Below are 25143 nucleotides of genomic sequence, written 5' to 3' on the forward strand. Positions count from 1 at the left end.
ACATTTAAAAGGTTTCATCACACTTTGGCATCCTTATTTATCAAGTATGCAGGTGGCATAGACTATATTAAGATAATATACATAATATCACACAAAAAGATTTTACCTTATATTACAATTTTCAAAATATACATTCAATATAAATTCTGTTTTATATATATATATATATATATATATATATATATATATATATATATATATATATATATATATATATATATATATATTATATATTTTCAGTTATATATATACAGTTTACACACTCATATCAAAGATATATAAATACGTACACATGAATGTATATGATGTGTACAAAATAATATACTATTTCATACTTACAACGCAAATTGTGTCAATTAAATTTAGAATGGCAATATATAAATTAATAAAAAACCTTTTATTATGTTTAAATATTAATATATTTTATACCATGACATACATAACGTTACTAACGATATATGATTTAAAAAGCTTTTTAAGCTGGGGCATGTTGGTGCTTTGTTTTATTTCATCCTTTAGGCAGTGCCATAATTTAACCCCTGCTATTGTTATACTCATCTTTTTAAAATTATCAATTTAAAGACACGAATTTATTTTATTTTACGATGTTTTTTCGTGACCTAAAACACGCACTATACGTTCTGGTAACCATTGGTCAACAGTGCCACCTGCTGGGTGTAAAGGGAAGCTCACGTGCTGCACTCCATCCAACAGCCAATGGGGGCGCAGCAGCCCTGCAGTACTTCCTGTTTCTCACCTTAATGAAAATATGAGCAGACAGCGCACAAATCATCCTTGGACTGCTCGCCATTCATTTCCACCTGCTGAATGAACCATGGCGGAGCTCATGCTGCTCTCCTAGTCGCTTTATGAGAGCGGACTCCAGGTTTGTGTCTTATTTTACTATTTGTAGAGAGCTAAGCCTGTAAGCCTGAAGCCAAACCCTAACCCAGCTGTCGTTTGACTGTCTGCGTTTGGATTCACAGCTCTCTTTAAACTCCTTATTTAAATATAAACCATGCAGGTGTGTGGTCTGAATGATGGGGTAAAAGTATTTGGAGAAGCAGCGTCCCTGCTGGTTACTATATGCTGTGAAAAGGATTGTCACGTCCAGCCCGGAAACTAGTACTGACATGTTACCAAGGCAACGGGCACAGAATACAATATTGTATGGAGGACAGTATCTAAGTCTCTGTTTGAGTCTATAACACATTCATTACCATGTTGTGATTTACAGACACCACAAAATACATTGTTGTTACTACAGCAAACGAGTTTCAAACAATGTGTACAAAACCAGGCACATTGGCATATGTACAGTCTGCTAATGTAAATGAATCACGTTCATTTGTTCAGTTCATAAAACAGTGGTACCTCTCCTGTGCAGCTATTACACAATTTATTGATGCAAAACTAAACACAGGAGTGCATTAAAAAAAGAAGAAAACAAAAACAAAAAAAAAACAATGGAGTAATGGCCCCCATATTGGTATGTGTCAATGATTCGGATATTTGACTCACAAATTGCCGGGTAACCTAATCAAATTGTGCGAGGCATAATCGTAATCTACATTGAATTACCTTTGAAACGATATATCACACGACTATGTTCCCATAAATTTGGAAATGACCAGAAATGGGGTGGGCTCCGGGACCCGTTTAAAAAAAAAAAAAAAGAAGAAGAAAAAAAAAAAGAGAGTATTCATACCAAACTGCATTCTGATCTAACGAGAACTAATGGTTTAGTTGTCATTTGAAAAATTCTGGCAACCCCCGTGACACGTACAGGGTAATGAGCCAATGATCCAGTACCACCAACCGTTGTAATATTTGACTCGCAAATAAATGAGAGGTCGATTTTCTTTTTTTTTTTCTTTTGGGGCTTGAGCGTTGATACGTACACATCCATATATTATACCTACTAAATATCAGTCCAATCCGTTCACGAATAACAGAGGAGTTGCGATTTTAACGAGTGTACACAACAACAAGAACAACAACAAAGTGAGTGGCGTTTTGAGCTTTTTTTTTGTTTTTGGATTATTTAAAAGGGACGATGCACATTAATAAACAGACATGCTGTAAATGAGCCAGAGTTAGCCAAAAGAGGCTCGTTTTCATCGTGTATCTTTAAATGCAGGTAAAGCCCCCATCGGACATTAACAAATTACAATCCTTGATGTATAAATGTGATTGATACACAGGTGTTTCCATATGATTATTGCTTGTCTGACTATATCATCCCAAGTGTGGAGTTTGTTGGAAAGGAGGTTTATGTCGTTAGAATGCTTTTGAGGTTTTTTGTTGTTGTCTTTTAGTTCTGTAAATGGCTTTTGAAATGCTCCAGCATACCATTGTATTTTGGATAGTTTCACACTAACAAGTGATTCTCCTAATCATCTGCTAACCCTTGCATCTTACAATCAACTATTCACTCCATTGCCCACATTGTTTTCTCAAAAGTTTGTGTCTAAAATGGTGTTTCTTGGTATATGTGTTTTTAAAATGTCTTATTTATTTAATCATGTTAAGGTGTGTGAGTGAAGAGATTTAGTTTCATTGTTGTTCTCTGTTGAGTAAAAATGATGTTTTTCAAGCATGATCCTCTTTTTAATGTCATGTAATGCAGGAAGAGATGGGCAAATGTTTTGATAGATATGTATAAAATATTGTCAAAGGCAGATTCATTTTTCCCAACTTTATTGGGAGCAGTATATTTTAATTAGTTGGCTTTATTAACTTGGTCAATGTTTAGTTGAAAAATAAAAAATATGAAACTACTTGCTGCTTACTACGGTACTTCTCCTTTTCCTCAGTTTCCAGGTGCAGCCATGCCTTCGTCTCAGCTGTGGGCAGTGGACGTCTACGGTAGAGTCTACAGCCTGTCGACAGCAGGGCAGCAGTGGGAGCAATGCCACGACGCCCAGATGGAGTTCAAGCGGGTCACGGCTGCCCAGCAGTGCTGCTGGGGCATCGCCTGTGACCACAGCATCTACCTGAACGTCCTTGCCTCTGACCTACCCATCCGCTACCAGGAGGAGGCTTATGAGAACCAGGTGTGCAAAAACAGAAGTGAAATGTTCTTCTGCTGAAGTGTCCCACTTCCACATCAAAAGGACTTTAAAGCATCATTAACAAACAAACATGGCAGTGGCTATCCGTACGGTTGCTGTATCAATATACCGACATTCTATCCATACACAGCGCCCCTATTTGGCCAGTTTAGTTCATGTGATAGGTCAGTCATTGGCCAGTTTATGTCGCGTGACTAAGACTAAACCTAACCCTAAAAATTGTTGCGATATTGGGTTATAACTTAAACCTAACCCTAAGACGCTACGTACTTGTACTTCGCTAACCATGCCAATAGCACCGGGGGTTGTCCGTACAAATAGACACTTTCACCAAATATCCTTTAATTTGACAGTAACCTTACATGATGTCTTTGCCAGCGATGGAACCCCGTTGATGGTTTCACTGAGCGTTTGCTGCCCAGTGACCGCTGGCAGTGGAGTGACATCACAGGTCTACAGCATCGACCCTTGGATAGTTTCCAGCTTTCCTCCACCAGCTGGGAGTGGGAGTGTGACTGGTTTGTGGATGAAAACTTTGAGGGACACCCCACAGAGAAAGGGGTGAGTGGTTAGTGCTTTATTTTTTTGTTTTGTTTTTCCCCTCCCTCTCTGCGTCAGCATCACCTCTGCACTGTCTGTGTTTACAGGGATGGAGCTACGCCATAGATTTTCCCGCCACCTACACCAAAGACAAAAAGTGGAACTCCTGTGTGCGTCGCAGGCGCTGGCTCCGCTACAGGAGATACAAAGCCATGGACAGCTGGGCAAAAGTCAGTATTTCAAGCACATTCCATAAAATCAGCAGATAAAATACCAATAAAACACAAGGTTTCAGTGAGATGTGTTTCTTATCTGTGCCCACGGACAGATTCCCTCTCATAAGACCACTTTGCCCGATCCCTTCAGCGACATCAGCTGTGGAGGCTGGGAGATCAACGACGAGCCCAGAGGTCGGCTCTCCCTGTGGGCTGTGTCTTTGCAGGGCAAGGTCAGGATGTTTTCCCATCTGCAAAATTGATTATTGGTTGGAAAAAGTAGCGTTTTACTCCCTTTGTGCTTTCAGTAAGGTTTCAACTGTCAGATGTTGTTAAAATGGAACTGTTCATGTACACAATTTATCCAGTGATGCAGCATCTTTAAGAAAGGAAGTGTTTCTTTCACTAAATGTCTGTAGCAAACAAAGGGCTGTTAGGGAAAGGAATAACTACTGTCTAAGCTAAATGACAAATATTTGTATTACGATGAACACTCATGCCATGTATTTTATTGATTTTAGGTTTCGGTGCCTTGAGCAACACCACTCTCAGACTTTTCACATTAAGAAAATATTTGTTGGATCTTACCTGCAGTTTTTTTCTGTCATTTCTGATCACATGACTCTTTTCTCCATCTCTCTGCATCAAGGTGTGGTTCAGAGAGGCAATCTGTCACAACAATCCTGAGGGCACTGTATGGGAAGAGGTCCCTCTCCCTGGGGAGGTGGTCCAAATCAGCTGTGGCCCTGGAGACCTGGTTTGGGGGGTGCTTTGGGAGGGGCAGCTCATTGTCAGAGAGGGCATCGGGCGAGACTGCTCCAAAGGTGCTTCCTTTAATCCTGATAAGACAACATGTTCAGTGTGGGTGCCTTTTATAAATATTATGTACTGATGCTTCCTACAAACAGGCACCACCTGGGCTGAGGTGGAGTCTCCAAGCCCTGATGTTGGAGCGATACATGTTGCTGTGGGAGTGGGTGTGGTCTGGGCTATAACCAAGGACAACAAAGTAAGTCTGTCAATAATCTCCAAAAAAGGGACTCTTTATGGTTCTTTTTTACAAGATATAATTTAAATAGGCTGCTGCTTCACAACTTCAAAAAAAAAAAAAAAAGCAACAAAGCCGTGGGCTTATTAGTGACAGAGTAGAGAAAGATTTACAAATCAAGCCTTTTTTTGTTCATTACAGGCCGGTTTCTGCACTTAACCAGTCTGTAATGAGACAAAGTTTGAGAAAGTGCTGGCTTGATGTGGCTTGACAATATATATATATATGTATTTTTTTTCTCCTGACAAGAGAACTGCCTCAAGCAAGAAACTAAAGAAGAACTCTACTGTTGAAGAATGTAGATATCACATTATAAGCATCTTAATAAGCACAACATAAGCATAAAAATATCCTGTCGCCGTATTCTTTTTTTGATTTATTTTTTTATTACGAACGTGAACACAACAGTGGTGTTTTAACCAAGATTAATAATATTATAATAATAAAGTAATAAAGCAAAGAGAGAACAAATGGTTACAAAATCCTCCACATGAAGTCTGTACATGTTCAAAAAGGAGTTGGAGAAAGTATAAAGTTATATGATCCTGCCCCTTGTACTGTACTTTAATTCTGTACAATAATCTTTTTATAATATACACCTATTTACAATATAAAAGGAGACATAATTAATTGATTCTCTCTTACATGTTTTTATTGATATGGCTTGTGCCTTACTGCTTAAATGGGGGCTTGTCCGGGCACCTCAATGTTAACCGTTCCCTTCAATGTTTATCTTTACATCTGTGAGTTGCACAAATACCACAAAAATAAAAGTGTTTACAATGGTTGGCTCTCTCCTTGTTTGACTAGTTATTAAACTTTTTACTTGTCCTCCTTTTCTACACTTTTTCCCTCTTGGTGACTTCCCAAGTCTCTTCTAAATAAGTCATATTTTTTCCCTTAGGTGTGGTTCAGACGCGGCGTGAACTCTCACAATCCCTGTGGCTCCGGCTGGATCAGCATGGTTGGTGAAATGATCACAATGAACGTCGGACTGAACGATCAGGTGGCGCTCTCCAACCTTTGCAGCAGGAGTGTGAATAAGCATCCAAAGCATTTGTGTGTTTCTAAAGGTGCTGTCGTTGTGCACAGGTGTGGGCAATTGGCTCCGAGGATCGGTCCTTGTACTTCAGGCAGGGCGTGACGTTAAGCGAGCTCAGTGGGAAAGCCTGGAAGGCCATCACTGTTCCTCGGGATAGAGACCGCTCCCATTCCAGCGCCAGTGCAGCTAGTGTGCAGAGGTGGAGCGATCAGCAGATGCATGCATACAGATTTTAAAAGATTTTATGCAGGTGTGTGTAAAAACAGGGTCCTCTGGTCATTTATGGTTCCTCTTCATCTTTTCTCTTTAAAGTGCCGGGTGTTATTTTACTGGTGAGGTGCAGGCTCCATCGATGCTGAGTGATGTTGAATCAGACGTAGAGAAAGACTCTACAGAGGGGGCAGGCTGCCTTGTCCTCATCCAAAACCCAGAATCGAACGCAGATACTCCTATTGATCAGTCATGTGACCCACCCACTGAAGTCCCCCAACCTCGAGTACCTAAGGTCACCAGTGACAGCTTCATTTCTGACCTTGTTTCTGATCGAGAAGACGTCAAATCCACTAGCCCCGTTGTCCTGGAAGAAGAAACGCTTATCAAAGAGGAAGAAGACAACGTTATACCAGAGCGTGAACATGGTTCTTCTGAAGGTCATTGTCATCGGTGGAGCAACGTGGACTTGGAGGAGGCAATGAGCGAGCAGGCTCCGACTGGGCACGTGCAGGACTCGTCTGACAGCTGCAGTTTGTCATCAATTGCCACATACACCCTCGTCACTGATGACCTGTACAGGGGGGACGAACACCCTCTGTGGGCGTGGGTCAGTGGAGGAGGATGCTCTGTGGACAGTCACTCTCACCTCCACTGGTTCAACAGCTCAGCAACAATGTCATGTGAGTTCAGTCAGATTGGTACCATATCCTAATACACTACAAAACAACTGCCTCTCCAACAATGTCTGTTAGAAGCTAACATTAGCATGTTTTGTTTTCAGCTCTTACCCAGTCAGTGCAGTCCATGAGTCTGTCTGTCAGTCCTGCACAGACAACAGTCTGGAAAAGACAAATCTTTGACCAGCTCACCGAGAGAAACAAGAGGGAAATGGAAAACTTTACACATTACGAGCAAGCCATAGAACAGGTATTTAAAGTAAAGAGTAAATCTTCCCTTATCCACAAAATAGGATATGGCTTCATTTTATTTTGTCCTGTTATCGCTTTTACTGAAACACATACTGGTTTTTCCTTTGTGAAGTCTGTGTGGGTAAAGAAGGGAACCATGCAGTGGTGGAGAGACTGGAAGCCGCACAAATGGGTCGATGTTCATTTTGCCCTGGAGCAGTTCTCAGGTCCCGAAGGAAACAAGGACGGCATTTTATTTGTATATTACAACTATTACGAGGAGAAGAAGGTAGGGAGACACCAATGGTGTTTTTCTGGAGTCTGTTAAACAATATCTCTTCAAACCTTCTTCTGTTCTGGACATCCATCCAGAATCTAAACGGCTCGAGTTATTTTCCAGTGACGTTATTAGCTTCTAAAAGCTATAAGGTATTTAAATATAGGTGGTAAAAACTGTAAATGTGTTCTTTTCTGACTATTTTGCAGTACCTGCACGCCTTCATAAATGAGGTGACCATCTTGGTTCCCGTTTTGAATGAATCCAAACACACTTTTGCTATTTACACCCCTGAACGGACCAAACAGAGATGGCCAATCAGGGTGGCCGCTGCCACTGAGCAGGAAATGCACGACTGGGTGTGTATTGAGAGTATTTATTTTACTTTCACAGCTGTGGAACGTCTTAAAGATATTTTTTTTACTGCTGTGAACAGCTATTCACATCTTATCATTCTGTGTCCCTCCACCCTCCACCTTGTCTCCAGCTGGCATTGTTGAGCGTGTCTTGTTGCGACTCTAGGAAGATCCACAGTCCTCCCTCCAAACAAGCTATCTGGTCCATCACTTGTAAAGGAGACATCTTCGTCAGTGAGCCTACACCCAGCCTGGAAGCTGTGCCTTACCCTACCCCATGTGACCAGATGTAAAAGCAAAAAGTCTTTGAGTCGCTTGTAAAAGATAATTATTCTTTCCTATCACAGCTTCCAAATCAGGTGGCGTTTTTCTTCTTCGGCACAGGTTCTGGCGGCAGGTGGGAGGCCACCTGCGAATAGTGGAGTGTAACAGCATGGGGATCGTATGGGGCATCGGCTACGACCACACGGCCTGGATCTACACTGGAGGCTATGGAGGAGGCTTCTTCCAGGGACTGGCGAGCAGCACGGACAACATTTACACACAAACGGACATCAAGAGTGTCTATATCTACGAGAACCAGAGGTGGAACCCTGTAACCGGTTACACCAACAGGTACTGACGATGCCCTCCAACCATCCACATTTTGCTTACCTACTATTAAAAAAAAAAAAAAACAACAACTATAGAGCATATAACAAAAATATAATTAGTAACTAATGGATAAAAAGTGGAATGAAACAGGACTTTGTGCCTCCTGAATAGATTTATTTCTACAGTTTTTATCATTTCAGTTCATCTCCCACCTGGTGTGGGACCAATACTGACCCTTGTATTTTTAGTTCACGTTCTATTCAAGATCATAATTATTATGATTATCAATTTTAACCAAAAAAAAAAAAAAATGACATCAAAATCCCTATATTTTTAATGTTTTTATTGTTTAATTTTCTATTCTCTCTCAACTATCCCCTGTAGTGCAAAGAAACTGCGTATCAAGCGTATTCCTGCTTACTACGGTCTAGCAATATACAGTATGCTTCATGACATAACTCAAACAATGTACAGTAGTTTTTATAAGCTTGTGACAATATACGTTTGATGTGGATTGTAGCTATAAGCTCTTACCATATCAAATGCTGTAAATTGTAAGGTCTATGTTATTGATTGTATGGTTGAAAATGCAATTGTAATAGGAAAATGTAACTCATAAACAGGTGGTTGTGTTTGCCTGGGTATTAAAATTGTATACTTTTACAGTGACTTTACCGATGTAATGTAATTTGTGAGATGCAGTTGTTATTAGTTTAGTTCCCAATGGAAATACAAATGTGAAATGCACGAGTACGGAGAATATGAATATAGGGGTAGGCGCACATAAGCTCCTTTGCTTCAGCCTGTGCTCCTTTTGAGCTTCCATTACTGTGTAATGATGTGATTTCTGTGAGTAAATGAATGTAAACAGCTCAAATAAACTAAACTAAAACACAGCATTTATTTCTAATAGGTCTTTGTCAATAATTTAGATTTAAACACAGCTTTTTGTTAATAAAGTATACGTGTTTTGTTTCAGAGGTCTTCCAACAGACCGCTACATGTGGAGCGATGCATCAGGACTGCACGAGCGCACCAAAACAAACACCAAACCTCCTTCCCCTCAGTGGACTTGGGCAAGTGAAACTTTACAAACTGGTGATCTGAAACCGAAACGCTAACCACAGTTCCTCTTTGTTGGTTATTAATTCTTTAGTGGGTTTTTTTTTTTTACACACAGCAACCACCACCTGCAGTGTTTCACATCCCACTTTTGCTGCTTTCAGGTGTCTGACTGGACCGTGGACTACAGTGCCTCAGGGGGGACGGACAAAGAGGGCTGGCAGTATGCAGCGGATTTTCCTGCGTGGGTTTCTTTAGTTGCTTTTATTGTTATCCTTTCAACATGGGACTGCTGTTGCTTTTCATCAGCCTTCCTGTCACTCACTCTCAGCCTCTGTGTGTCCATGCAGCTCATATCACAGTTGTAAAACCATGAAGGACTTTGTGCGTCGAAGGCGATGGGCCAGGTAGAGTCACGCAGCCATGGTTGTCTCTGTAATATTTGTAATATAAAATTTAAAATTTACTATTTTTTTAATTATTATTTGTTTGTACACAAGCAGTTTGTATATGAATGAGCTTTTTTTTTTTTTTTTTTTACTTTTTTGTTCATTCTTTTTTTAATATTTTTTCATTGTTTTCTTTTCTTAAACTCCCAACATTTTTAAAAATAAATTTTCCACCTTAATTTTGGTACAGTTTGATTAGTCCTAATCAGTAGGTGTGCTACTGAGACACATTGTCAAAACCATTTAAACCTACATTATAACAAATATAGATATGGTCAAGCTGCAGGGAAGACTCAACCGTTCTTTGACTCCAGAGTACCACTAGCTTCATTTGTTACAAAATGTGTGTCATCACAACATAATTGTTGACAAATCTCTGAGTTCACGTTGGACCTTTTATTTTAGGAAATGTAAACTAGCGACCACAGGGCCCTGGCAGGAGATCCCTCCCATCTCTCTGAGTGACGTGAGCATCCTGCCGTGTGTGGAGCAGACCAGTGTGGATGTGGTTCCTGTGTGGGCCATCAGCAATAAAGGAGATGTGCTGTGTAGACTGGGAGTCACCACGCTGACACCCGCAGTGAGTCTTTAAACCTCAGGAACTGATTTAAACTGTCTTAATGTTCACTTCCTCTTAATGGTCGTGATGCAATTTGAAGATGTTTTTGCTGCTCTCTTAGGGATCCTCGTGGCTTCATGTCGGAACTGATCAGCCGTTCAAGTCCATTTCCATTGGTTCTGCCTGCCAGTTGTGGGCAATCGCCAAAGACGGTTCTGCCTTTTACCGTGGCTCAGTGTCAAAGCAGAGCCCAGCAGGTCAGTGGTGTCAACTTAACTCAAGCTCACCTCATGCTTACATGAGTGGACCTGGTTTAGGAATATACGTACTACTTACAACACTAAATTAGAGGCTTTTTGAGTATGTTTACACTATAATATGGGTGCATTTCTCACCACAGGAGATTGTTGGTACCACATTCCCTCACCGGCCAAACAGAAGCTGAAGCAGGTGTCTGTTGGGAGGACATGTGTCTACGCTGTTGACGAAAATGGTACAACGTTCTATGTATTGTCAACCCAGCAGTGATGAAGGTTTTGATTAAATATATCTGATTCATTTAACTTTTATTTCATTTTTTAATATTATCTAGGTAATCTGTGGTACAGACAGGAGTTGACTCCCAGTTATCCTCAGGGCTCCTCCTGGGAACACATCTCTAATAACGTCCGAAAAGTCTCTGTGGGACCCCTGGATCAGGTAGTGACAGATAGATGTTAGTCCTGCTCCACATGATGAATGTTTCCATCAGAGGTCTGTTCCATCTATTTGTAACAAAGTACAAGGTTGTAATTGTTGGTATTATATGATAATCTTCATCTTTTCGCAACTTCAAATCTAATAAATGACACGTGTGTCTATTTCCTTGTCCAATTGGTTATTGTTGTGTTGTTGCAGGTGTGGATCATAGCAGACAAGGTGCAGGGAAGCCACAGTCTAAGCTGTGGAACAGTGTGTCATCGACTGGGAGTCCAACCCTTAGAGCCCAAAGGACAATCATGGGATTATGGCATTGGGGTAAAAAGATGAATATATTTATTTGATTATATTTGCCATTTTTCACCCTTTTTATTTAAAACTAATGTTTTATTTTGTGCTTTGAAATGACAGAGTATGATCACACCATCTTAATGTTATTGAAATGATTGGATTGCCTCCTCGGAGCTTAGTTATGAGTATTTAATCTGATAAATTAAGCAAAGAGACGATCAATACATGCTGCACAGTTTTTGGTCTAAAACACTTTGACACTAAATTAGGGATTTAATGCTGTCTACATCTTCCGTCTGTTAATTATAACTTTTTGCACATGAAATTAATCAATAATAAATATTATCTGTTGATTGTAAGGTTTTATTTTTTTTAATTCATTTTTTGTATTGTTTTGTTATGAGTGATGGTTTTGTTTTGTGCACTTTTATCCAACACACAATGACAATACAGCTGCAAATCTGTGATCCAACCCAAATTAAACAGTTTTTAGATCAAACCTGAGCAGACTATGGTATGTTACATTGTTATAGATCTATTCTAAGTGACATGAACAAATTTGAAAAGTACGGGTAGTTGGTCTTTGCTGTTGGTGGGAAGCCTCCGAGTGCTGATTAGCGTAAAGAATAACAGCTCAAAGGTGTGTCCTGAAGTCACGACTTGCTGTTTGGAGCTTTAATGAGTTTGTTTAAGCTGCTAAAGTCACACAGTAAACAAGCTGATCTGCAAACAAAGTACGTTCCCTGCAGCTGATTTATGTCTCTGTGTTTTGTTTTGTTTTGTTTTGTTTTGTGTTTTTCAGGGTGGATGGGATCACATCACAGTGAGAGGAAACTCCACCGAGCCAGCCCAGGTCCATCTGCCATCCGTCGCTCAGAGGAGCTCCTTTTCAGCAGGGGACGCCAACGGCGACATCGTCTGATGTTAAGAGACAAACGCTAAAGTGAACAGAAGTGTCATTTTTCTTCATTTTTAAACCACTAGTAGTTTAACAGCCAACTAATGTAGTAATAAGAGCACACTGACTGTCCTGTGGACAGATTGAAGTTTAGACCATCAAAACCATTTCTTAACACTTTGCTAAATGTTGATTTCTCTCCATCATGTGGGCATTTATAAGCAGGTCATTAATACTGCTGACTTTTCTGTGAACCTGGTGACCTTAAAGCATTTTAAACCATTCATCATTTCACGTTACGTTGGAATCACAACAGTGTGACTCCGCAGAACCCGAGTGATCCACTTTGACCAGCAGCTCATGAGTTAAAGTTAATGCATCAGAGGCTTCACTAATGGCTCATTAATGTGACAACAGAATGCTCCTGCAGGATGGCAGGATGTCTCCATTTTTCCTCAGCAGAATACAGATGCAGTATCAGAGTGCAGTGACTGGTTTTTAATGGCCTGTGTTGGAAAAATGAGAAAAACCATCATTAGGAAGTGGCAGGATTCTTGTAAACCTGGTTGTTTCTTCTAGGGCTGCTCAATTAATTGAAATTTGATTACGATTTTGATTATCACACCCAACAACATTACAAAAATAACAATCAAGAAAAAAACGATTATAATTTTTTATTTATTTTTTTTAAAAAACGTTTAATTTTGCTAAATTAAACGAACCCACTATTTCGGACATCTACAAATAATAAAGCTTGGCACACACATGTTATTAATACTAACTTTGAGTTTGTTTAATCCACGCACATGCAAGCTCCTCCCCTCCGCCCCCCCCTCCTCAAAGCCAAAGCGAGCCTGCAGGCTAACGTGAGGAAAGTTCCTGCTAGTGGTCTTGAAACATGGCAGGAGAAATGCTTTGTAAACAAGTGGCAAGTCAAATGATCTTATATAAGAACACTTTGTGTTTGATGATGAAGATCTAGAGCAAATCCATCATGTGCAACAAGTGTTTTGTTTTGTGCAAAAGTGAACATACTCGATTTTAGTGTTTAGTAAGATTTCATTCATTCATGTTTAAAAAATATATTTTATGTTTTGTTTTTGTTTTTTGTACAAAAACATTTTTGGTTGACAAATCGTTTCAATTATGACTAAAATAATCGGGATTATTATGTTTTCTGTAAACAAGCAGCCCTAGTTTCTTGTCATTTTCTAGCATTCCTTTTATGTCGTATGAGAAAAACGTGCAATTATTGACACTGTAAATATGAGTAAACTGCTGGTAACTTGTTAAAATGCTGAAACAGAATCTTTCTATATCTCAGGAGAATCTTTGGTGGGTTTCTTATCGCATGTCGACTACTTCCTTTCTCCCGATCGTAGTAGCATGACTGAGCTGTGGTAAAAAGGAGTAACTAACTATATATTTTTATTGATAATGTCTATGGTAATGGTTGTAGAAATCGTGGCTAGTGTGTGAAGATACTGTAACAAGACACAGTTGTGTGGGTGTGTACAATGAAAGCACTTTATTAAAAAAAAAAAAAAAAAAGAAGTCACATTACTATAATGTTTTTATCATTTCAGCAGCCAATAAAATCTATCAATTTGGCTGGATTCAAGCAGTACGTTTTTATTTGGTGCTTTTCTAAGTTTTGCACTAAAACAGTAACTTTATTATGAAAATGTGTAACCTGCATCTACACGTTTTATTTTATTTAATATAGTCTTCATCCCCAAACAATTAATTTGGCTCCAAAATGGTGAAAAAAAACAAAAGTTTTTCTCTTTCTCTCTTTCTCTAAGTCAATAGTAAAACCTTTTATTTTGTTAAAATGTTTCTTATCAAACATGTCACTGTGGTGTGCATCGCATCAGTGCATTTTCCGTTGTTTGGTCCATTTGCGCATGGCAAAAAAAAAACAGCCTATCAATAAATAAATGTGTTTATTGATTAACCCCCTCATATGTTGTATCTCCTGTTGTTTGTCACTCAACCTCAAGGCAACACAAAAAGCAAATACCGCAGTTTAAACATCATCGATGCCCTTCAGCTGTAGATGCAGGCGGAGGCGAGTAAACTGTTCCTCAAATTTGCTGAGTTTTGCCTTCATCACCATGACTGACTCATGAGCAAATACACCCGCCTGCATCAGTGTTTAATTATTTAACTCTTTCTGCCTATTTTCCATAATTTAGGCGACAGTTAAAACCAGAGGCGACGCTCGGCCGAATTCATGATATAAAACACAACCTAGCACACAACAAGAAAAAAAGTCTAGTCTTGACTTCCGTGTAATAATTCCAGCAAGTTCTTTTTGAATAATATGCTGAGGTTTCATTCGGTCAAACATCTGTTTTTCAGGAAGTTTACTTTGATCTCCTGACATGTTTGGATGTCAGATGTCTGAATAAATGAAACCTTAACATATTATTCAAAAAGAATTTGCTGGAATTGTTACGCAGAAGTCAAGGAATCATGAAAGCGATCAGCAGACGCCTCTGAAGAAGACTGGCAGTTGACAGTTGAAACATGTCAGAAGATCAAAGTAAATTCCCTGACCAAATGAAACCTTAACATATTATCCAGTCTGCTCTATGGATGCTCCGTCAATCATCCCACAGTTAGCTTGAGGGCTAAGACCGTCCACCTGTGTTCAAGCACAGGTTTGGGGGTCAAAGGTCAATGAGCAGGAACTGTGTCAGTATCTCAGAAGAAATGAGTGGTTTCTTTGCTGAGTTTGTCTTATATAACCCACATTCCTCTGGCTCTGTAGAAGACTGAATGTCCTCCTGGTGGTCTCAGGACCCTCCCAGTCCTCCTGTTAGCTGTGCTGTGTGAAGGTCTGCATGTGAGTGAGGTACTGGGTGAGATCCTCCTCACCCTCCTCCTCCAAATGTTGCTGGTAGCACTGGAGCAGCTTGGCGTCCGACTGGACCGCCCCAGCGGTGAGGCAGGACCCCGACATGTCCAGAACCACGGTGGTCAGAGCTTTGATGTAGTTCTTTGCCAGGGTCAGCGTCTCGATCTTGGAGAGCTTCTTGTCGGTCTTGACGTGCGGAATGGCCTCACGCAACGCTTGGAAGGCGTTGTTGAGTTTGTGCATGCGTTGGCGTTCCCGCTCGTTGCTCTCCAGTCTCCGGACGCTGCGTTCTTTGCTGGAGCCGTACTGCCTGCGTCTGCGGCCCCCGCCTGAGGCCCCCTGCCACTTCACGTCCGAGCTCCTCAGAGAGCTCCTCCAGGAGCTGCCGATACGCACCGAGGCCTCGGAACCTTCCTGCTCACTGGAGCCTGGTTCTGTGTCTGGTTCCAGTTCTGGCACTGGGTGGGACCATTTTCTCCTGGATTGTTTCGAAGCCTTTCCTTTGGACTTCATCCTTCCTTCTGCCTCTGAGAAATAGAACCGACAGCTTCAGTTTTCCTGTAAAACAGAAGAAGGCAGAGCAGTAGATCAGGGACGGTTTAGAGCAGGAGCGTCAACCAGTTTGATTTCAAGTGGGCCGCAGATTTTAGGTGGGAACAAACCAACAACTTTAACATTATTGAGCACTAGTTTTCAATATCGGTTCAATTCACTTAAAAAATGTTTTGATTTTGTTACCAATTGTTGTGTAATTTAGAGGATTTATTTTGAGAAATAGCAAGATTTGTGGAAAAGTTTGAAAAAAGTTCTTTCCACAATTTGCAATTAAACATGACTGCATTCTTGTGAAATAAACAAAGGAAAAATGCACAAGCCCCAAACAATATTGTGGCGTTTGTGAATTTGAGACATCTACAACTGGATTATTTGGTCATTTACATAATAATTCATGTTTTCTCTGTCATTTTTTTACTTTCTCCTGCGGACCGAATTGGATGCTCTCAAGGGCTGAATTTGGCCCCCGGGCCTTAAGTTTGACACATGTGGTTTAGAGTCTCAAACAGGTTTGCATCCTCCTGATGTATCTAATCGGCCTGTGGCAGTGTGAAAACTCCATGATGTTGGCCTGCTATCTGCGTTTGGCTTATCCTCGCCGTTTGAGATAATTCTCATTTCAAGGTTACGCTCACAAAAACACTGAGATCAGCCAACTTTCTGCAGAGCTAGGAGCTCTGTATACCAACTCTGAAAAAAAAAAAAGACACACAACGAGGGGGAAAACTTCACAGTGACTATTTATAGTATGTGAACCTAGAATGAGTGGATTCAATGACAGCTGATCAGGAATAATCATTAAACATCACAGATAAATGCACAACTGTAAAGATCTGTTAGTTCTCCATCACTTTCACAGTGTTTTTCTACCTTAATAAAATCAGTTCACCAATCATATTTATTCAATGCAGAGGAAAAATCCACAAATAGAGAAATAAAAGGAGTTTTTTTTTTAAAAATAAACTGATCATTCTTACCTGTGAGTATGCTAACTCTCCTCCTCAGTGCTCACAGCAGCAGCCTCAGCATGTTGGAGCTCAGAGAGCAGCAGCAGCACCATGTGAGCCTACCTGAGGCTGACCAAGGAACACGTCGCTCTGCTCAGCCAATCACAGGAGGGTTAAGTGGACACAGCCACGCCCCCAGAAAAAGGCCTGTCTTTAGCCTGCTTCTCCTGTCAATCAGCTGCTCTCACCATTCATTTATATATATATAAGGAAAAAAATGTAAAGAATAGGAATAATAAATAAACATATTTAAGTTTGGTTAAGTATGGTTTAGATTATTCTCAAGTAGGCAGCAAAAGTTCAATTTGCGTTTGGGGATTAAATCTCTATTTTATTTTATTTTTAAATTGCATAAAATATGCACTAAGCATAGTTGCCAACCCAGTAATTACTACAGTTTATTTTATTTTATTATTACTTTTATTTTCAATATGTGTACAGGTCAAAGGTTTTTTTAAACCTTTTTTTTACCCCTACCTAATACGTTTACTCTAACACACCTTTTTGTGTTGTTGTTGTTGTAGTAGTAGTAATAATAATAATAATAATAATAATAATAATAATAATTAGATGTAAATATCTTCCTAATAATTAGAAATAAATTATTTCAACATTATTTAACAATCGGACGCTTTTACCACAGTTCCTTTTTTTTCCTGAACTGATTGTTCGTCCTTTATTGGTCCATTGTCTACCGAGGTGTAAATGTGTATACAGTATAATCAAATCAGTGAATAAATTCCCTTATACATCTTTGAAAATATGAATGCTCATCACAAAATCATGTTAGTATGGATTTTATATATGAAACGTGTATTTTTCCCGGTTGAAACCCTCATTATAAATATGAAGCCTGCTGTATCTTACTCACACAATTAATTCCAATACAGCACAAGTAAAATTGCTCATTTTCATCCACATCCAGCTTTCTCTGCATACATTTCTCACTGGGACCATGTCACAATATGTGTTTTTTTTTTTTCAAGACAAAGGGACTTTAAATGTTTTTACAGCTCATTTTTGTAATGAGACACCCCATCACACAGACCAGGGAGCTGCTCTAAGCTATGCTCACTATGTCCGCTTGATCTGGAGACTCGACAAAGTGGCAGACATACTCACCTTGTGTAGAAATTGACTCAAGCTGAAACTTTCGACTATTTTTTTTAAACGATTTAATAATTTTGTAGCGTATATCAATTAGAAAATAGTCGAAGTAGTACACTATATGTTTGATTTGGTGGGAAATATATGTACAACAAGAAAACAAAACAAAGAAAGACAAGTATTAAAATATAAAACAACTTGAGCTGGAATATTCTGAACTAATGGAAACACCAACCACAGAAAGTTTAAATGTACGAGGATGTACAAAACATAATGTATGTTTTTAACTGTTAACTGTTGTCATAGTCATTTCTACCATTATTAATACAGTTGTTTTTACTATTCAGTGTTAAAAGCCAAATAAAGTTTCATAATTGGATGCTAACTTGTCTTAAACCATTTTGCCTCAGTCATGTTGGTCTCTTCTTCATTGATAGCTGCGTGTAAATAACATTTATTAAAAAGCATGTTATTCATGATCGACCAAATGTTGTTGACAAAAAGACCGGGCAGGGGTGAGCCTGCGTGTCCGTTTGCGATCGGACACACAATGGATTCCTGGAATAAGTGGAAGGTCGTGTGTCTGTCCATGCTTTCCGTGGAGGACGTGGAGGACATCTACATGATTGGATTTATGCATTATTTTCTTATTCTTTATTCTAATAACTCAGTTGGAAATACTCAAAAAGTCAATTTTCTAACTAAAGTGCTTTATAAAAAAATAAAAGAAAAATAGGCTTTAAAAATCCCATTCACACAAGTATGTAGTGATTAGGTCATTAGTATCAGCTTAGTGGTTATTTAGCAACAAATTAGATGCGGGTACAGGTGTGACACTCCCAGCTCTTTCGAGCAAACGTCCCCGCCTTTGGATTTGAATGCCCTTGAGCAGCACGTGCGTGCATGAGTGTGTGTGTATGTGTGTGTGTGTGAGCCTGTGTGTGTTTGTGAAGTTGTACAAGTTGTGGGAACTTAAATCTGTTTACACAGTTTGGTAGAGGCATGGCAGAGGAAGAGGAATTGGGGGGTGGGGGGGGGACGGGATGACTCAGGATTAAGGTTAGTGCTATGTTGTCTTTAGAAGCCATAAACCTGATGATGGTTATGTGTCTTTTTTTCACCACTATTCATCCATTATTGCTACGCACTGCTATACAAAGCTGATTCTGGCTCCAGGGGAAGCTTTATCAGTTTGTTTAGGTTTGCTCAGTTTCTGGCTGTAGTGGCCCAAAGGCTTGTTGGTTTTGTCACAGCGGCAGATAAATTCTGAGCTGAATACACTTTGGATCTGAGGCAGGTAAACAGGACCTCGACAAGCTTGTTCTATTTGAGGTAAAGAAACTGTCTAAACACCTCTTCTGTATATTTACACCAAGATCATTTGGAATCGGCTGCATTACAATTTTAAAATGACTTCCAAAGTGAAGGATGTATAATTTGGCTTTTTGTAGATTTCATTTGGTTTCTAGTCTAGTTTCTACTTAAGGTTCAAGGACATAGTCTGGCATCAAAAGTTATAGCGGAGTTATATCTGGAAAAGTACCAGAAGTGTTACATAACTGGCTCTTTCACTCGTGTCATGCCAGCTAAATGGGAATCTGAACGCAATGGCACATAAATCTGCTTAGTGGTGATGTCATGACGACACATATTGTGAATCAGTCTGGAGATTAAGCATCTGTAAGAGAAAGGAAGAAAGAAGCCATTTAAGTCATCAGGGTGGGAGATGAGATGGAGGAGAGGAGAGGAGGGCAGATGAGATGAGAGGAGGACCAGATCTGGATGATTAGTCACTTTTTCCATCAGGCTGAGGTTGTTCAACTGAGAGGAAAACAAATCTGGATGTCACACACGGCCATGGTTACAGCTTTGTTTGGCTGGAGTTAGACTGAAAGTGGCTGCAGTTGACTACACTGTGTGTGTGTGTGTGTGTGTGTGTGTGTGTGTGTGTGTGTGTGTGTGTGTGTGTGTGTGTGCGTGTGTGTGTGTGTGTGTGTGTGTGTGTGTGTGTGTGTGTGTGTGTGTGTGTGTGTGTGTGTGTGTGTGTGTGTGTGTGTGTGTGTGTGTTTCTATTACCCTTTTTTATCTCACAGGTCAAGGTCTGACTCAGTGACATAGGTGAGGAACAGGCAGCGTTGGGTCTGACAGTGTTGCTGTGGCTCGGTCACAGCAGTGAAGGCAGGTGTTGGCAGAGAGACGTTGCAGGGCGGAGCAGGTTTGAAACGCTGCAAATGGTCGTTTCGCTCCAAAGTCGCAAATTCATCCTCCCACTCCAATCCTGCAGCCAAAATGGAGCCATACAAACAAACTCAGGCACATGTGCATGCACAACTGTAATAATAATAATAATAATAATAATAATAATAACAATATGTAATATATTTTTACATATTAATGACCTACTTGAAATCCTCTCCTTGGTTAAACCCACTTAACTGTGATTTGACTCATATCACCTGAACTAAATCATGAAAAATCTAATTTTCTAGATTTAAAAAAAAAAAAGAATAAAAAAATAAATTAAAGAGTTATCTGCTTTTGCAAATGATTTTTTTTGTTGATTAAGACTATATGGTAACATTTTACTTGAAGTTTTATACATGAGGCTGACATTACACTGTCAATATTATGACATCACACCTGTCATTAGCATGAATAGGGTGTCATGAAGGCTGTCATTAAGTGTCCTTCGTTACCCTAACCCCTAACCCTAAACCTACCTACCCTCACTAGATCCCTCCATCTAACCCAAAAAATGCCAACATAGCTCCAAAGGTGTCATCATTTTTGACATTTAATGACAGTCTTCATGACACCTTATTAATGCTAATGACTGATAATGACAGCGTAATGTCAGCCTTATGTATAAAACTTCAAGTAAAGTGTTACCCAATACATTCTATATAATATGTTATATAATAATGCTCTTATGATTGTGGTCAACTAGATTTCTAGGTGATGCGTTTATGTTTGCATTAAAGTATAACAAAGCACGCGTATTAATGAATGGTTACCATTGTCCTCCATTGTGAACACTGGCAGGTTGTAGGACGAGCTGCCTGATGGAAATGTGCAGCATTCAGTTTGCAGCTTCAGAGTTGGACTTTTCTGCACGGACAGTGAGGATGCGATGGAACATATAAAGTTGATTTCACATTGAAAAACCTAAATACAGTCGAATAACAAGAGGAGATGTATACCTCATCAAACAGAAATACTACAACATCTTCATTGAAGGAAACACTTTTCCTCCTTCTTCTCCTCACATTCCTGTTCCTGTTCTCCCAGGGTTCTTGTCCAGCTTTGTTATTGCTCTGGCATGACTTCACAGGACTCTGATTACACTTAATGTTGACCATGAGAACGTTTCCATTCTGTTCATCTTCAGGGCTCAAACCCAGAGCCCATTGGATTTGGGAATTTTTTAAATCCATTGATGTGATGCTGTGTTCTAGGAGTGTCTTCGTTGTCTGAGTTATTGGAATATTGTTTAACAGCCGGGCTGATGTGTAGTCATCATAACACAAGGTCATAAGGATGTCATGAAGATGTCTCGTGATATGCGTTGGTAGGTTTAAATTCATGGTGATCAAGCTGGAAATGTCCTTTGGATTGAAAATCAGTTTCATCCTGGAAGCCTCCTGTGACACGTGGATAACACGGAGATCTGAGGAGGTAACAGTCAGTGGTTGAATGGTGTCCTTTGGAGGACAACACGGGGTTGATGACCTTGTTTCCAAGCATAGTCTATGATCTAATGATCCTCTTTCATCTTCCTCAAGAACACAGAACAAGGCGTCTGACTGTTTATCCTCATCAGCCAGTGACAGAAGATCTGAGGAGATCCACAGGTGGAGCTCTTTATCCCTGTACGAATCAATAACAATGACTTATTCAACTCTGCACACAAGGATTCCTATCGTTTTGTTCCAAATATATCACATAAACTGCTACAGATCACATTTATTCCATGTATAAGGCAGCAACATCTGCTTTGTGTGAAGACAATAACAGTGTGAGTTATGGCTCTTCCAGCACAAATGTGAGGTGATATAAAGAGGTGCATAAAATAGAATAAAAACAGCATTTTGTCATCCTCCGCCTGTCGGATTCAATGATGCACACGGATGCGCGCATGCACACAAACACACACAGGCTATGGAGCCACTCGCTCTGGAGCCTGAATAAATATGGGAGGCCATCCATCGCAGAGACAAAGACGTAATAGGAAACTTTCACCACTCTGCTGTAACCAAGCAACCACTGGATGAATGACTCAGGAAAGGAAGAGAGATGCTGACTCACTGCCGCTGTGACGTAAAGGACACGCAGACAGGCGCACCACACTAGCGCATGATCTTACACACACATACAGTACAGTGGGCTATAAAGCTTGTAATCTGCCCTTGCTGCAGGTAAATTAGCACCTCAGTGTATAACAGGTGGACAGGCTCAGGAAATAGATTAAATACACACAAGGACACCTGAACACCCTGTCATTGACAGCGACCATGCAGCTACAAGACAATGATTTTTGCATTTTTACAGTTTTCATGCAGGGAGACCATTAGTCATGCTAATGAGAGGGTAATTAATAAGCATACCTTTTATTTGTCTGCTCATCACTGCCACTTCTTTTAAAAAGCCAACATAAACCATTCCCAGAAATACCCCGAACAGGAGAGAAGTACCCCAACGCTGTTAAAAGAAGAGCAGGTTGTGTTCATCAGTTGATCCTGATGCGTCATGAAGCTGCAAAATTAAATCCCATTATAGTCCCTAATGCATCTGCAGCATGACACAGCAGTGCATTGTAGCTCTTACCTTGCATCCCGTGAGCCCCAAATCAACTCCAAAGATTTGACAAAAAACTTCCAAATGAAACAAGAAAAACATAAGAATATTACACAAAATGGAGCTAGAAGGAAAGGTTAGAAAAGTCGGGGAGGAGAGAAGGATGGAGGAGGTGATGGAGGTGAGGAGAGAAGACAGGATGAGAGGGATGAGAATGGAAAAAAGGCTTTAGCAGCAGAGTGAAGGACAAGATCAATAACTTATCTGCTGTAGCAGCAGCCTGAGAGGGACTCACCATTACAGTGGGAACAGTCACAGTAACACATATTATTATTATTATTATTATTATTATTATTATTATTATTATTATTATTATTATTATTATTATTATTATTATTATATATAAATTACTTATTAATACTGTCAGTTATAATTAATTAACTATATGTATATATATATATATTTTTTTTTTTTTTTACCAGTAATAATTATTATCATTACTAGTGCAGTGCCCTTATGAAGTATGTCCTGCTATAGAAAAATAGGAGGTTTAATATTTAGCACTGTAATATAGGCTACATATATAGTGAAAGTCTATTTTTATTTTATTATTATCACTTTCCTGAGTTAACAACATTGCTCACTGAGGACACCTGCTGATCACTCCTGTAGGACTGTTCAACTGTTCACTACAGTTCAACTTATCCTGAGTTACCATGACTACCTGTCAACATTGAGCTGTCCCGCAAAGCTGCATTTAAGACAATTTTATGACATAATCTATAAACGGTATAATTGCAGTCCAAACAAATCTGACGCTGCACACCCTTGAACCAAGCAGCAGCCATGTTGAAAGTCTCAATCTGAGCCTGATTCGCAGAGATATTTGAGGAACAGACAGACAGACAGACAGACAGACAGAAATTCCTTGCTTTTATAGATAGATTATTAGTATTATTATTATTATTATTATTATTATTATTATTATTATTATTATAAGATGAATAAGCTATAGGAACAGCTGATTAGATTTTATATTTGGTCATTTGGCTTTGCAATATCTAGAGCTACTGTTATTTTAATAATCTTATTTAAGATTTCAATCAAGGGGATTAAAAATGTGTATGAAAATGTAACTGTTTTTTAGTGGGTGCACTTACAACAACTTAACACAGTGGTTCTTAACCTGGGGTCTTCAGTCAACCTCAGGGGTTCATTGAGTCAGTCTCAGGGGTTTGTCAGGGGTCAGGAAATACACAGTAAAATGTATTACAAAAAATTATTTCCATGATAAACTAGTTCATTAAAATATTTGAACTGTATATTATATACATTTTAAATAAAAGCTTTGTGAGCAATGCAGAAAATCTGCCCAGGTTTACGCGTGTGTGTCCAAATATAATAAATACTCGTGTTTTAAGGAAATCATATTCTAATTTATCCAATTTATGGAGGGTTGGGTTGGGTGCATACATACAGGAAGCTTGCAGGGTTCAGTGAGGTGAAGAACCACTGCTTTAACAGTGTGTCTCATGACTTCATTAAAAATAAAAAAATAAAAAAAAGTCTACGTTCTCAACAGATTTAATTTCCAAGATATTTCAGTGTAGAGTTGAGTTATTAAAATAAATATTGTTTCCATTCGTGTTTCCACTGCTTATCCTTCTCAGCTGCTATAATGTGACTTTAAGACAAACACGAGTAGTTGTTATTGATCCACTGGTAACAAAATCACTGATGCTGGAGTTCTGCCTCACACACCCAGACAGCATCAGGATGTTGTTCCCAGGAGGTCATAGTGTCACCTTTCAGACCGTCTCATTGGACTCATGGACAGATGGTGTTTTATCTCAGAAAATAACACTGCTATGAATCTGTTCTCTGATTATATCCACCTTTCCCTCCATCTATGCATCTGTCACACAGAAACGGGCACATATGGTCCCATATCAGGTCAGACAGGTCACCATTATATTTCATATTCCTACAATAGTTTTTTTTTTACATTTTATGCTGTGCAATATTTATATTTCTTATATTTTCATTTCTTCAAAAGTTTACATTTCATACTGTGCAATATTTATAATTCTGCTATACCCTTAGAAAAAAGTAGTTTATTCAAGTGTACTACATGTATACTTATTTTATACTAAAACTGAGGTAGTATACATATAGTGTACTTTTTATATACTTAAGAAAAGTATAGTGAATCATAACTAGCTTATACTGAAAAGTATAAAGAATAGTCTATGACAAAGTACAGTAATACTTAGACTTACACTTGTACTTTAGTAATGAAGCTTATACTTGTACTACAAGTATACTTATTTTATACTAAAACTGAGGTAGTATACATGAAGTGTATTTTATTAATAAACCTTATACTTATTCTTTGTTCATAAAAGTATACACTAAGTATACTTGAATAAACTAAAATGTGGACCAGAAGTATATACAGTACCTAGTATACTAGTAGTATAAATGAGTATACTTGTTTACTTGAAAGTGTACTTTTGTAAACTTAAAATGACCTAATGAAGTATACTTAAAGTATACTTTTATCAACTTAAAATGTTCCTATTTAGTCTGAAG

At 39.1% G+C, this 25143-nt stretch overlaps 2 protein-coding genes across 6 annotated transcripts; one reads left to right on the top strand and one right to left on the bottom strand.

The window, feature by feature from the left end:
- Positions 1-745: 745 nt before the first annotated feature.
- Positions 746-13835, top strand: tecpr1a (tectonin beta-propeller repeat containing 1a). Its single transcript, XM_028476692.1, has 24 exons — positions 746-886; positions 2817-3056; positions 3453-3635; positions 3722-3844; positions 3943-4062; positions 4479-4653; positions 4738-4838; positions 5782-5883; positions 5970-6118; positions 6232-6812; positions 6914-7059; positions 7174-7329; positions 7527-7676; positions 7805-7962; positions 8058-8288; positions 9247-9343; positions 9494-9573; positions 9680-9736; positions 10184-10358; positions 10459-10594; positions 10738-10830; positions 10930-11036; positions 11235-11354; positions 12130-13835. The coding sequence occupies exons 2-24, from the start codon at positions 2832-2834 to the stop codon at positions 12247-12249; spliced, it is 3585 nt and encodes a 1194-aa protein (XP_028332493.1). The 5' UTR covers positions 746-886; positions 2817-2831; the 3' UTR covers positions 12250-13835.
- Positions 13836-14728: 893 nt separating this feature from the next.
- bhlha15 (basic helix-loop-helix family, member a15) lies at positions 14729-22926 on the bottom strand. Of its 5 annotated transcripts, XM_028477151.1 has the most exons (6): positions 22582-22926; positions 22362-22455; positions 20958-21624; positions 20772-20865; positions 19834-20035; positions 16623-19578 (listed from the first exon to the last, which is right to left on the bottom strand). In XM_028477151.1, exons 1-5 carry the CDS (start codon positions 22586-22588, stop codon positions 19845-19847), a joined length of 1053 nt encoding a protein of 350 aa, XP_028332952.1. In that variant the 5' UTR covers positions 22589-22926; the 3' UTR covers positions 16623-19578; positions 19834-19844. The 5 variants fall into 5 exon arrangements, 4 of the variants coding, with proteins under 4 accessions (XP_028332954.1, XP_028332953.1, XP_028332952.1 ...); XM_028477153.1 differs by lacking the exon at positions 16623-19578 and adding an exon at positions 14729-15646 and having other exon boundaries at positions 22362-22915; XM_028477152.1 differs by adding an exon at positions 14729-15646 and having other exon boundaries at positions 16621-20035; positions 22362-22915.
- Between the last annotated feature and the right edge of the window lie 2217 nt (positions 22927-25143).

This window comes from Gouania willdenowi, chromosome 19 (genome assembly GCF_900634775.1).
Source record: "Gouania willdenowi chromosome 19, fGouWil2.1, whole genome shotgun sequence".
Classification (NCBI taxonomy): domain Eukaryota; kingdom Metazoa; phylum Chordata; class Actinopteri; order Blenniiformes; family Gobiesocidae; genus Gouania; species Gouania willdenowi.